This window comes from Mercenaria mercenaria, chromosome 19 (genome assembly GCF_021730395.1).
Source record: "Mercenaria mercenaria strain notata chromosome 19, MADL_Memer_1, whole genome shotgun sequence".
Classification (NCBI taxonomy): domain Eukaryota; kingdom Metazoa; phylum Mollusca; class Bivalvia; order Venerida; family Veneridae; genus Mercenaria; species Mercenaria mercenaria.
Genome location: NC_069379.1, coordinates 3,917,169 through 3,932,636, shown reverse-complemented (window position 1 = coordinate 3,932,636; position 15,468 = coordinate 3,917,169). Strand labels below are relative to the sequence as shown.

At 33.9% G+C, this 15,468-nt stretch overlaps 1 protein-coding gene across 1 annotated transcript in view; it reads right to left on the bottom strand.

Annotated features, from left to right (window-relative positions):
- Positions 1-8,615: 8,615 nt before the first annotated feature.
- Positions 8,616-15,468, bottom strand: part of LOC128550892 (uncharacterized) — a 28,003-nt gene continuing 21,150 nt past the window's right edge. The window contains exons 3-4 of the mRNA XM_053530878.1: positions 12,746-12,919; positions 8,616-12,257 (exon numbers count right to left, since the gene is read on the bottom strand). Of these exons, the coding sequence (XP_053386853.1) occupies positions 12,022-12,257; positions 12,746-12,919 (410 nt within the window). The 3' untranslated portion in view covers positions 8,616-12,021. The remainder of the gene's footprint in view (positions 12,258-12,745; positions 12,920-15,468) is intronic.

Here is a 15,468-nt window from a genome sequence, read left to right as displayed (position 1 = left end):
AAATATTCCAGACGGGTTGCTTCAAACATCCAACAAGTACATATTGATATAAGTTAAATATTCATAAAGGGGAAGGAAATGGTAAGGGGCGAAATAGGGTCGGGGGTGTGGGAGGAATCCGAAGGGAAAAGTTGAACAAGGACGAATATACAAGGGAATGCCATGTTCTTTAAAAACAGTCGCACTGCAACGTAAACCGCAATAGCGCATACAATCATGTACCAAAGATAAACACACAACAACGATCAACTGAATAACATAGACAAACGAACAAGCAACACATAAGAAAACAGTAGGGCACCGTTATAGACTTACAAGCTTACAAACGCATCCACACAAGTAGGAAAAAACAATCAAGTACCGTCTTGGGATTCGGCTGCCAAAACAAAGAAGAGCCACGAAAACTACTAAAAGTAAAAGGGGAGGGGATGCAAAAAGTAGCGTAAATGCAAGGGAAAGGAGAGGGCAAAAGGGGGAGTGGGGCGGAGAAAAAACGCTTACAACAAACAAGAAAATATACGTAACACATAATACAAGACAGACAAAACAACCTGTTGAAAATAGGGGCACCGCCTTGGAACGGTCAGTAACCTAAATAAAGGAAACTGGGGGTTTAAACGCGTTTACGGCATGTCAACCTCGCACTTACCCTATTTTCAACAAGTTAAACAACACAATGTAAATAAAATCCCCACTGAGAAACATCAGTGCAAAAGTAACAGATAAATAAAGCAAAACATAAAATTAAGGTAAATTTAAGGTACAATTACACCAATGTACTCAACAACTTGTCTGAAGTCAGAGCAACAAGAGCCTAACTTTTAAGGGCACGACTAAGAAAACTGTAAGTCAAAAATCAACTCCCTCCTTCCGTTGTATGTAGGATTTAGGACAGGGGAAAGTTGACAATTTCAAAATTAAAATCGTCCCTTTTATCACATATTTTCGTTTCTAGATTGTTTTTCACAATTCTTAATTTAGATCCAGAAAGGACGCTTCTACATCTGAAGTATTAGCCTTGTTAAGCTGTAACTCTTTAGGGTAAATATATTTAATCATTTCTGAAAAATATTGTTGTCCATATTTAAAATATCATCAAGATACCTTGAGGTTCCATTAAAAGCTTCAATAATTTCAAATTGTGTCTTAGTGGATACACTAAGCATGAAACTCGATCTTAACAGTATAAGAATAAATCAGCAATGAGGGGTTTGGGCGCAGTTGGTTCCCATCGGGATACCAATTACTTGTCTGTAAGTTTTATTCCCAAAGGGGGGGTCCCAGTTAGGTGTCTGCGCAAAATGTTTTTTGATTTTATTTATATTTTGTGGTAATATACCTACATGTATTAAGTTTCATTAACGAGTGTTGCTGTTACCAGTTTTGACTTACTTTAATAGATATTCACATTTAAAGTGGGTGGGGTAATCTGACATGTGACCAGCCAGGAACACAATTTCTGTTATTTTTTTAAAAATGGTTCTAACTTTTTACCTGAAACGTTCATGATAAAATAACTATGCAATGGACATTCACACAACATGTTGCATTTTAAATTGTACTGAATACTTTTTTCATCACAGAGCCACAAAGTGGTCTAATCAAAATGGACGGACTTTACCAAAAAGCTAAAACATTTTTCATTAGTTGAGATATTAAGGTGTTATTTACAGCAGATATTGTAAACTAAATAAACATTAAAATGACAGTATATCAGTACACTCTGATTAATACTGGAAGAGTGATACACTTTCAAACTGGGAAAAAGTGGGTGGGGTAAATAAATATTCGAAGCAACACTACAAAAAGTGTGCAGTTGTTAAGAAATGGCCTCAGATTGTCTATTACTATCTTAATTTTATTAAATACACCATTGATTGATAAATTTTAACAAAAAATTTCCCATTTTATTAATGTGTGTCATGGAAAAAGCATGGACCTTGAACATGACATGTAGACAAACCAAATTAACCCTGAAAGCTCAAAGTATTTAACAAAAGGTTTTGCCTGAGGCAGTATATTTTGAGGAAAGCTATTGTTCAAATTAACATTAAATTTTCTGCAATGATTTTTCCATGGCACACATGTATGAAGTCTTATTAAAGTGAACAAATTTTGTTGAAATTTATCAACCAAGTCTGTATTTAATAAAACTAGAATGTGTCTGTAGGATACAGGGTGTCCCCCTCCCCCCGCATGGTACATTTGTCACAAATAAGTGGAAATAATTCAAATGTTTGCAGTCTTAATGGGGTATAGCCTCAAAAAATACTATGGAAAGGATTCATTATTCTATACCATATACTTTTTGAGCTATGAGCATCACAAACAAAAAATCCACTATTTTAGCTATTTCAAGGGCCATAACTCTGTAATAAATGCTAAAATTCTCAAGAAGTGCCATGTTTGCAAAGGTCACATTATGATAAAGACTCACGCAAGGTTTCATGAATTTACATTTAAATACTTCTGAGTAAGGCACCGAGAATACTTCTGAGTAAGGCACATAATTAGGTAAAAATGTACATTTTGTTAATATTTCAGGGGCCATAACTCTGGAAATAGGGGCAAACCCAGATAAAAGATAGTAGATGCGCAAGTTCATATCATGATAAACACTCATCAATTCATATCAAATACTTTTTGAGCTAGGCATGTCACAAGGTGAAAATGTGCATTTTTGACTATTTCAGGGGCCATAACTCTAGAAATAGGGCGCTGACCCAGATTAAAAATAGGAGATGGGCAGGTTCATATCATGATTAAAACTAATGCAAGGTTTCATGAATCTATATCAAATACTTTTTGAGCTAGGCGTGTCACAAGGTGAAAATGTACAATTTTTACTATTTCAGGGGCCATAACTCTAGAAATTGGGAGCGGAGTCAGACGAAAAATAGGAGGTGTGCAAGTTCATATCATTATAAAGACTCATGCAAGATTTCAACAATTTATATCAAATACTTTTTGAGCCAGGCATGTCACAAGGTGAAAATGTGCATTTTTTACTATTTCAGGGGCAGTAACTCTAAAATTAGGGGGCGGAGCCAGACGAAAAATAGAAGGTGTGCAAGTTCATATCATGATAAAGACTATTGCAAGGTTTCATCAATTTATATTAAATACTTTTTGATCTAAGCGCGTCACGAACTTCGGACGGACGCACGGACGAATTGACGGACGGACGCACAGACAAGAGCAAATTTATATGCCCCAACCACTCATGGGGGCACAATTAAGATAGTAATAGACAATCTGAGGCCATTTCGTAACAACTGCACAATTTTTGTAGTGTTGCTTCGAATATTTATTTACCCCACCCACTTTTACCCAGTTTGAGAGTGTACCACTCTTCCAATATTAACCAGAGTATACTGATATACTGTCATTTTTATGTTTATTTAGTTTACAATATCTGCTGAAAATAACACCTTAATATCTCAACTAATGAAAAATGTTTTAGCTTTTTGGTAAAGTTCGTCCATTGAAAATCAGTAAATTTGATTAGACCACTTTGTGGCTCTATGCTGAAAAAAGTATTCAGTACAATTTAAAATGCAACATGTTGTGTGAATGTCCATTGCATAGTTATTTTATCATGAAAGTTTCAGGTAAAAAGTTAGAACCATTTTTGAAAAAATAACAGAAATTGTGTTCCTGGCTGGTCACATGTCCGATTACCCCACCCACTTTAAATGTGAATATGTATAAAAGTAAGTCAAAACTGGTAACAGTAGCACTTGTTAATGAAACTTTATACATGTGGGTATATTACCACAAAATATAAATAAAATAAAAAAAAACATTTTGCGCAGACACCTAACTGGGACCCCCCCACCCCACTTTGATAAATATATTATCTAGTAGAAACTTTAGAACTTCACAAACCTGATCACAACTCCATAGGTTGTATCCCTTAAACGCACTGTTAGAAACAAATGCTCTATTTTCATTACAAGCCAGATAATTAACATTTTCTCTTGCAAATGTTTTCTCAATTAAAGCTACTAGTTTATCTTTAATAAGATTATGTGGTAAATTAGTATAAAGAGTAGAAAAATCATAAGTACCTATCATCGAACATTTGAAGTGTTTGTTTTTTAGCTTTTTGATAACATCTCCAGATGGACCAAAACAGATTAACACCAGAGTTCTCATAAACCTTGGAGCTATACTTCTGTACGTGGTTTCTAATTGTAGTAAGACAGGAAGTCAAAAGTACTGAAATGCTGTTGTTTTTTTTGTAGTGCATAAGGTTGAATTTGCAATGAATCGAGCTTTATATGGAGTTTTGTGAAGTTTAGGGATCCAATAAAGAGTAGGGAGCTTCATTTGACTTCGGTCAATTGCGACATTAAAATTTATACAATGATTTGCATGACTTTTTGCAATAGTTTCCTCATCTAGTTGTGATAACTGGTAAGTTTTTGTATGTTTCAGTTCATTTTGTAATACTTCTGTGTAATAAATGCGTCATATAATAATAGTAGTAGTAGTAGCTTTGTCTGCAGGAGTGAAAACAAAATTCGTATGTACCTTGGATAAAGCTTTCCTTAAACTTCGAAGTAAAAACTTGGGTTTAGGAGTGAGTGAGTGAGTGAGTTGGGTTTTACGGCGAATCGACACAAAATGGTGATATATCGCCGAGAAGAAGCCACATTGCAAACGCCAACTGTAAAGCCTAAACTTTGATGTAAAAATGTAAAGCATACCTAAAATTATCCATGTAAATATGTAAAGAACACTATGAATAATGTAAAACATATCTAAAAGCATCCATGTAAAAATGTAAAGCATATCTAAAAACAGTAATGTAAAAATATATGTACGTGTGTGTTAAAATATCAGCTGCAAACATAATAATATTGCAAGATGTAAATAAAAATAAGAAGTGTTAGATCTTTTGATATATTCCTATTTGCTTTAAAAACGATAAAATATTTCCGACTAAAACGTTGTCAAATAATTCTCTCAAAGATTGAACGTCATAATATGTACTGCGCTGTGTAGCAAAGTCTACACAGTCGATTAAAATGTGTTTAATAGGAAGCGGTGTTTGACATGGCACACATTCGGGTTGATCTTCTTTATTCAAAAGGTAAGAGTGAGTCAAACGGGTATGACCTATTCGACAGCGAGAAAGAACAACTTCCTCCCTGCGAACAGATCTGTTCCCTTGGTGCCATTCCCCTAGAGTAGGTTTGATATCATGAAGTTTATTGAATGAAGCACGGTTCCATGACGACTGCCGTTTAGATAAAATGTATTTGTTTATATTGGGCCTAAAATCGGTATGTGGTAATTTCAAATTAGACTGTGATAATAAAAGGGATTTCTTTGCTGCAATATCAGCATCCTCGTTTCCATGAATACCAACATGACTAGGAATCCAACAAAATATGATAAACTTTTTTAAAGATAGTTCATGAAGCCTGAGAAGAATATTTTGAATGAATGGATTTTCCATATTTCGGTTATGAATTGACTGTGAAACAGAAAGCGAGTCGGAAAAGATAATAAATTTTTCTGCACTATTTTTTTATATAAAATTTAGAGCTAAATCAATAGCTTTGGCCTCGGCTGAAAATATTGTTGCATTATAAGGTAATAAGGAAGAATTTGATTCATAAAATTTAACTCAAGTTATAATGATTTTAAATATATTCTTTTTCTATTCAGTGAGAACGTTCTGATCTGCATTTTCCTTCCGACACCATTGTTTAATATAGTCATCAACAGACTGAGTTATTTCAGAGAGACATTTTTCAAAGTTAATGGACGAGGGATTTCTATATTTTGGACCTTTGGGAAAAATATTTCTGATTCTTTTATCATTAAAAATCTTAAAATTATCCGTTATGACATGGCCAGCTGGTTGGTAACAGTATGTAGATTCTTTACAGTTACAACTATTTGGAACATTAAGTTCTATATCTGAATCCGAGACAATTTGATTGTAATTAAATTTAACGTTTCTAACTGGTTTATTATATTTGTAACAGATAATAGGGGTTTCTGAATTCTTGAAATAGTTAGGAATAAAGTTAACTACAGATTGGTCTCTCAAATTACTTGGTAAATCAATAAACTGAATTCCTTTATTTATGAAAGATAATTTTAGAGTTTCGTTTATGATCAGATTCAGAATCAATATGAGGTCTAAGAAAATGTTGTGTATAAGTTTGTATCAATGAAGCAGTGTCGTAAAATGGATGTGTACGCATATAAATATTATCAGCTTCTTGATCAATTTGACTCAACGGAAGACCAGGTAAAGAGGTTAAACACGATAGCATAACATGTCTACCAGAACGTTTTAGTATCATATACCAAGTATACGCTTAGTTTCTTGCTGCTTCAGTTATTTCAATCAAAACTTACTTAAGTCTCCCAGTACTTTGAGTCTCTGGTTTGCTATTTATCTGCTTGATTGCATTCCGTGCTTCCAAATTATCTTCTTTTTTCAGACTTTTTATTCATTATTTACTATTACTTAGATAAAGGAACCTGAAGTATATTTTTCTTTCAAGGTATCCTGAGCCTAATTTGCTGCCTGATTACAGCAGAATTTGTGTCAGATCACCAACAACAACAATCCAACTATGGGACTTCGTTTTTCATGTTCCTTTCTGTTGGAATTACGACCATTGTAGTGTCTGTGACTTCAGTTTGTTGGTACTTGTGTGCAAAAATATGTGGATCGAGACTGGACTATCAACATCAGATCAGCAGCGATGACGCGGATCGGGAGACCACACATATCTTGCAGACTGAAGTGTAGTTAAATTGATTGAATGTTCATTTATTAAGGGAGGGACTGAACCTTACCTTAACAACAAACATGATGTCACTTAACGAAAAGGAGACTATTACCTAATCATTTAGTTGCTTTAAACATGTTTGAGAACATTACCTATATGTGAAGGTGCTACACAGTTTTTTTTTGGAACATGTAACAGTTTTGGTTGATAAGTAAGATCTGTTGAAATTTTCCCAAAATGCTGATCGAAGATTCGAATCGAGAGAAAATGTATATAAAAATGTAAGATAAGGTTCAGTGCATTTTTCCTAAGTAGTACTTTTCTCAAAATATTCACGTATCTATACTCTTTATCATAAACTGTATAAACATAATAATTAGGTAAAGTTCACCTTTTCGTGAAGTGCCGCCATCTTTGTTGTTTTAGTAAGGTTTAATGCGATCCCCTTATTGTTATGCAATTTGGTATATCAATAAATGTCTAGGTAAGGTTCAGTGCGACCCACCCACCATCCATTGTTTATGCAATTTGATTTGTGAGTAATTGTTTCTTGTTTGTTTGCTTGCTTAATAAGTAAGTGTTTCTGAATGTATTCCATACTGGATCATTTATCTTTGAAATTTGATGAATAATTCAGATAAACGTTGTTAAACAGAATGTAACAATTTTTGAAGTGTTTAACAGTAGACTTAAAGAAGACACCCATTTTTCGTAAGAATTATATTTGATATTTATTGTTTTCCACATAGCTCAGACCTTTTTACATCTTAACAGATTTGAGATGAAGTTTTGTTCTCGCGAAAAGTTCTCTGTTCGGTCCAAAAAGAAAACAAACATAAAAGACTTTGTTTCTGAATGAAATAGGCTGAAATACCTTATTTGCCCATCGTAACATTAACGTTTAAATATTCTAACATTTTGACAAGGCGATTTGTTTTTACATGTATGTATTTAAATGTTAGATTTAAAGCGAACATTTCGTTTAAGGTCATAGACATATTTCTTAAACTGCAATTAATTCGGAATGTCTGGTCGATATTTTTAATAGGCAATGTCAAATATAGGCCCAGACGCATGCATTTTTACTAGACATTTATCCTTGGATGCTATTTGTAGGCATTGAAGCCATCCCTATGAATCAAACAATGTCAGTGTTCACAATATGAAAAATACTTTTTGACTCGGTACAGCTTGAACAGTTCTAAAATTTGTTTAAACAATAATATATTCCACAAGTACGTAACTTTAATAACAAATATAACATGGTGTCCTTGCATATGTTTATTTTATGCATGGTATATAGATAAATGACTACTTATGGTTTAACCTCAGATCACCGGTTAAGGTCGCTGATTTCAAATCACTTGCTCCTCATCGATGTAGGTTCGAGCTTCACTCGGGGCGATGAATTCTTCATGTGAGGAAGCCATCCAGCTGGCTTACGGAAAGTCAATGGTTCTACCCAGGTGCCCGCTCGTGATGAAATAATGCACGGAGTGGCACCTGGGGTCTTCCTCCATCATTAAAGCTGGAAAGTCGCCATATGACCTATCATGTGTCGTTGCGACGTTAAATAATAATGAAAAAGGCATATACACTAATGGCAAAAAAACAAACTAGTCAGTATCTCCCCCTTTAGCGTGTTCCCGCTTTCTTAGCTTTGGGTATTGTATAATCACCCCTTGGATATGGTGCCTGCTTTTTAATTTTGTCTTTTGACAGTTCCTGTGATACGCAGGCTCCGTAACCTCAGATCCCCTTCCTAAATTCCAGTTTGTTCAGTTCTGCCCATCGTTCGGGGCAAACCTTTAACTGGGGACCAAACGCCGCTCTTCATGGAATTACACGTCTCAACACGTGTATCATTGAAGGTTCCAGGTTCACCGCCGTTTGAATACATCTGCGGATGTGAATACATCTGCAGATGTCTCTAAATTGCTTTTTGTACTTTTAGCATGTGTAAATGTTGAGTTCTGGTCAACCCGGGGTTAGAGGGCGTGGACGGTAGCGTGCATTTCCACTACCGTCCATGAATAGGTTCAATCAAACCGAGCCTGCAACATTTTCGTTTTTGTCGTGTTGGGTGACCTGTGAAGTTTCCACTTTTTTCTAATTTAATCTCCATGTGTAAACATTTCAATGAGGAAGTAATTGTTAAACACTGATCAATTTGTCTAAAAATCACGGCATGTGTTCGAACATTCGTTGGATAAGTAATGCATAATGTGTAATGAGCAGTAGCATTCGTTCTTTATTTGTTTTCTTTCTGATTCACTTTTGAAATATTCGTTCGAAAAACATGCGTACTATAGGAAAGAAGTCAGCCAGTCAGTTCCCCACTTTACTGTCTATTATCCAGGTATAGATATGTACTAGGGGTTGGGAAGTTGGGGCCAGAATCAGTCAGTTAGCAAAGTAGGCCGACAACAAAAAGAAGCCGTAATGGAAAAATATTACAGACGGGTTGCTTAAAAAAATCTAACAAGTATATATGAATTTATGCCAAACATATATAAAGGGGGAGGAAGTGGCAAGAAGTAAATAGTAAAAATTATACAAAAGTCCTTTGGCTTCTTGTTTGCCACGCCACCATATCTTTGAAATATAAAAACGCTTGGACTAGTTCTGTTGCAAGCAAATGGATGTAAGCGTAGGCTTTAGCTTGGTGCATTGTATCACATTATTTCCGTAGGCCTTCAGACTACCTTCTATTCATTCTTGATATTGATCAAATGCCCCGTTTCTTCCCTATTCACTTGTTTCTACTTTTACCTTTACAAGCATCTGTACAAAACTTGTCCTTAACAGGAAAATATTTGATAGTTCCAAACAAGCATTGTATGACTTACATAGGTGAAAGCAAGGAGTTAATATTACTTTTTTTCATGTATAGCTGTCACTTTGGCAGAGCACCTATGGTTTGGGATCGTTAGAAAATTCTAAATGTCATTATGTTGTTCCATACTGCAATTGCCAAACATTTAATGATAGTTTCTGTACTATAGGTCCAAACCTGTGGAATGAACTGCCGTTAGAACTATGCATAAGCAAATTACTTGATATATTAAAACAATCTTAAGACACTGTATTTCAGACACTCCAGAATTTTTGATAATTGTTTTATATGCGATAACAACATTTCAACATTGATATATTCAAGGTTTGTTAAAGTTTAGTTTACTTGCTGGTACAGGCTCTGTGGGTAGGATATTGTGTAGTATTTCTTTTATTTTAAATAATAAGTGATGTCACCATTGCTGGTACAGGCTCTGTGGGTAGGCTATTGTGTAGTATTTCTTTGATTTTAAATAATAAGTGATGTCACCATTATCCAAGAGTTTTGAACCTCAATGTGCAGCCTGTTTGGTCGTACCATGTAAGGCTGTATGCATTGCTATTCGACAATAGGGGTAAAGTGGCATCTTGGTCCAGGATGTGGTCATGCTTGTTTGTTTAAACGAAGTTATTACCATCATCATCATCATTTTCATTGTTATTATTATCATTTCTAATATAAACATTATTATCATTATTATTATATAAGTATTATTATGTATTATGCCATTGAATATGTCATTGTATAGAAATAGACGTTCAATCAAATTATTCAGTTTAAGTTTGCTATGACATCCACACTGCATAATTTTCTGGATTCAATACAAATTTAAATTATTCAAATAGCAAATAAATTCCATGTTACAGCAAATTTAATGAAATGACAGGGAAAATTTATAAGAATTAGGACAGTCTTCACACAAGTAAATATGAATGTCATTAAAGTAAATCTTACGCAATATGTTTATATCGTCAAATTTAATGCCATGATTTTAAGGCGGACGGAGGATGTGGATGGGCCTCACATTGGCCCTTCCCCAGTTTGAGGTTACTCCATTGATTAATCTCATCAAATTCACATACGTGTGTTTTAGGATTGATATTCCTGTATATATTTACATTACGCTAACACGAGGAGGTTCTCGTATCTTTTTTTTCATAGCGCACAAAAGTAACAGTTTCTATATTGTGAACTGTTTTATTCTAGCTGGCCTTCAAAAAATCAACAGGGTAGTATTGATTCAGAGGTTTTGGCAAACTATTTCTCTTATATGCCCTTTCCTTAAACCGTAGCAGAACATGATCTTTTACTATAATAGGATTTCCTGATTTACATACTGAGAATTATACTCAGTGACACCGATAATTCCAAAAGGCCGGACAGGTTCATTTATCCTACCTTCATGCAAAATAAAGGCAAAAATCAAGGGGTCAGATAAATTTTGCTTTATCTGGTAAGTGACTAAATAAAGCTTGGCGGACTACTTTTTGGATTTTTTTTTAAACGACGCCATCTTGTTTTCGAGAATAACTGCTAAAAAGACATATTTATGCAATTATTTTCATAAACGCGCTTTAATTAGGTACGTGAGACCCTGTCACAAATGTATAGTGTATACATACCGTACTTTTTATAACGGAAACGCTCGGAGAAACGGAAAGTGACTCATGTATAGCGTTTGTTCAGATTTTTAGCTTTCGACACTTCAATCTAGGAATATATTGCATCTGTAATGGAGTGTTATTGAATGAAATCACCAAGGAAACTGTTTGCCTATTTGTTTTGTCAAGCGGCGATATGGCGTGTATATAAGTCTCGTCAGTCGTTTGCTTGGTGAGGATGGGCAATCCGACATTCAACTGAACTTCGGACAAAACTTCACTTGGCAGCAAATTAAAATTATTCTTTAATGTTCAGCAGTACAGAGAAGTCAGACACAAAGCAGGGCAAGGTTAGCCTTTGTTTTTCGGCTCTTATTTTATAATTATTTTATTTTAAAGTCCTGTTTGTGTAATGGTGGGGCGTATTAATTTATGTGCAAGACAGACTCAGATCTAGTTGGTGGTAAATTTTGAATTTTAATTAAAGAATGATTTTAGATCAGAAGGTAGGATAAATAGAACATTAGGTTACTGTCTTATAAATTCAAATTTAAATTTATTAAGTTCGTCTACAAAAAAATAAAAGTCTCGGCAGAGCCTCGACTTTTATATTTTCTCCGACTCACTTAATTTTAAATGTATAAGACAGTAACCTAATATTCTCTATATGTCAGAATTGTGTTGGTAAGCTTTTGATTCCCTCAGCATATCTAGTTGTATAAAAAGTAAGTTAAAACACACTGCAAATACTTTCCAAATATCGACATCAGTGCGGCAGTAAGCCTTATGTATGGTATACTGCCGTATATGGCCTAGTGCGTTGTCACACTGCCGGTAATATAGGCGTCGCCTCCCCTTCGGCCTCATCACTGCCGATCTGATGTTCATAATCGTGTCTAATCTTACATAAGTATCCACACACTGATGCTAGTGACACTACAATGGTGGTACATCCATTAGTAAGAAACATATAGAACGAAATGCCATACGTGTATTCGTATTGTCTGTTACCCGATACAAAGATTACAGTTATCATGCATAAGGCCAAACTTAGAATCCCTGTAAAAGAGAAAAAGTATAACAGATTCCATCATATAGGAAATGGTATTGCTTTCGGTGGTTTAGCTAATAATTCAGTGAAGAAGTAGTCACTTTATTCAAAATCGAATAATTGCCATTTAGAGGGAACTCGGTTAAATATATTGATTCATTGAATGTGTTGTGTTAATTTAACAGTATCAGTCAAGGTTCGGGGCACAGACGACTACATGCAGATGAAATAGACCACTTACCAAATCTTGAAGGAAATTAATGGTAAGAAATAGATGAATCTTATTGCAACTTCGGATGCTTGTCTTTTATCACTTTCATACATGGAAGTTGGCAATGATATTGATTGTAATGTTAAAAGTGTCCGTATTTTTGTTGGCCCCACCGCCGCCATTAATTACAAATGTATTGGAAAACCATTGCTACAGAAAGGTATTGGTTTTCAGTACTAGAATAGAAAATCGAAACTTCAGTGTTTATAATATGTGGTGGCTTACCTTGTACAAGGTTGATTGTTGGAATAAAACACACGTAGCAAATGCTGCATGACTGAAGATCAAACCGGCCGCCAATACATGACCGGACACACAGTCCAAAGCCAAAACAAACAAGCAAGAATTGTACGGAACAAACAGTGATTCCAAGACCACAAATGGATGCATTCGGTTGATCTGAAACATTGGCATTGATACAAATTTGAATTACCCACCAGAATAGCTCAATAGGAAGTGTAAACATATTCTTATTGTACAGTGAAACAAAAGTCATATTTAACTCATAAAAGGATTAGAATGAAAGTTTCGTTGAATAATTCCCCTTCAATCTATTGTTAAGATACGACACAGGATAGCTAACCGTCGAAGGCAGACAGAGATAACATGTCAAGAATAACAGTTCTGCGAAAGTGACTGGTCACATACATCAAATTATATATATTTAAAAAAAAAAAAAAAAAAAAAAAACATGGATTCACTATACAATTTTTAAAGCCAATCCTGTCTTTAAAACCACTACTTGCAAATGAAATCTGTAGCTAACACCAAACACAGGTAAAATTAAATCAGTAAAAGTATTAGAGTGGAAATAAATCTAAAGAAGCATAGAAAAGTTTATAGTTACAGGACTAGAACAGTTTAAAAATAAACACGATGTTATAAAGGATAAGGAATGGTGGAACACGTTGTTATAAAGGGAAAAGGTGGATCATGACATAATTAAGGAACACGTTGTTATATAGCATAAAGAAAGATGGAAGCGATGTATTAATGGACAAAGAAAATAGGGTTGTTATAAGAGCACTCTTGAATATTTCCCCTTATCCGATGAGGGTCGAAAACAGGGTTTAGTATTAGTTTGTACAATACAAGCTGTATTATTTCAGAACATTAAAAAGTATATAATGGCCGCCAATTTTAATTTGCCACGGACAATAATTGGCAAAAACGTCAAGTACTTCTACAAAGGCTTTGAACTTAAAAATCGTACTGAATGATAGCCCATATCTACCATATAGCAGCCAACAACTTTCATCATTCTAATCTTATTATTTTAATAAATATTGCTATTATAATATTCTGTTTCCCATGGGAAATGGCCGATTTCCTATGGGAAACGGTCATTTCCCATGGGAAAATTGCTTTCCCATGGGACGGTGTTTTCCCATGGGAAACATTTGGGAAATCTTTCCCATCGGAATTTCCCATGGGAAAACCTTATTTTTTTATTTTCATATAAACTATTAGAAAAACATCATAGCTATTTTATAAAAATACCTTTATGGCACTGGCTAGTTTATTTGTTTAAATAAAAGATAATATAGTTTTCCCATGGGAAAGAATTCCTTTGGGAATCCCATAGGAAATTGTTCCCTTGGGAAAAGTTTCCCATGGGAATACTTTCCTGTAGGAAACTGTTCCCAAGGGAAGCATTTCCCATGGGAATGCATTCCAATAGAAAATGTTTTCTGTATGAATTTTTCCCTAGGGAAGAGTTATGCAAAAAAATGTAGCCAGCCTGCTCAGGTAACTATAGTACGGTGCCCCTAAAGTGACATGTTACACACTTTTTTCCAATTAGGTAATGTGAGACTTTTTTTTATTTCGTTTAAACGAAATCATAAATAAGTTATTTCGTTTAAACGAAATCATAAATAAGTTATTTCGTTTAAACGAAATGATTTCGTTTAAACGAAATAACGTATTTCGTTTAAACCACATAACTATTTCGTTTAAACGAAATCATTTCGTTTAAACGAAATAAGTTATTTTGTATAAACGAAATAAATGATTATTTCGTTTAAACGAAATAACTTATTTCATTTAAACGAAATCATTTCGTTTAAACGAAATAATAACTATTTCGTTTAAACGAAATCATTTCGTTTAAACGAAATAAGTTATTTCGTTTAAACGTAATCAATTCGTTTAAACGAAATTATTTCATTTAAACGAAAACGAAATAGTTATTTCGTTTAAACGAAATAAGTTATTTCGTTTAAACGAAATAAGTTATTTCGTTTAAACGAAATCATAAATAAGTTATTTCGTTTAAACGAAATCATAAATAAGTTATTTCGTTTAAACGAAATCATAAATAAGTTATTTCGTTTAAACGAAATGATTTCGTTTAAACAAAATAACGTATTTCGTTTAAACGACATAACTATTTCGTTTAAACGAAATCGTTTCGTTTAAACGAAATAAGTTATTTTGTTTAAACGAAATAATCATTTATTTCGTTTAAACGAAATCATTTCGTTTAAACGAAATCATTTCGTTTAAACGAAATAAATGATTATTTCGTTTAAACGAAATAAGTTATTTCGTTTAAACGTTTAAACGAAATAATAACTATTTCGTTTAAACGAAATCATTTCGTTTAAACGAAATAAATTATTTCGTTTAAACGTAATCATTTCGTTAAAACGAAATCATTTCGTTTAAACGAAATAAAAAAAAGTCTCACATTACCTAATTGGAAAAAAAGTGTGTAACATGTCACTTTAGGAGCACCGTACTATAGCACCCTTAATTACACAATTTGAATAAAATAATAAAATGAAAGGCTCTATAGAAAAATTTTTTATCACATGCAAGATTTGTTATGCTGTTTTTCGTGTTACAACATATGCAGAATCCCGAGGAGTTCTAAATACATGTATACAAGCATAAAGCACATAAACGAATGCAGAATTAATATATAAACTCTACGTCAACGTCAT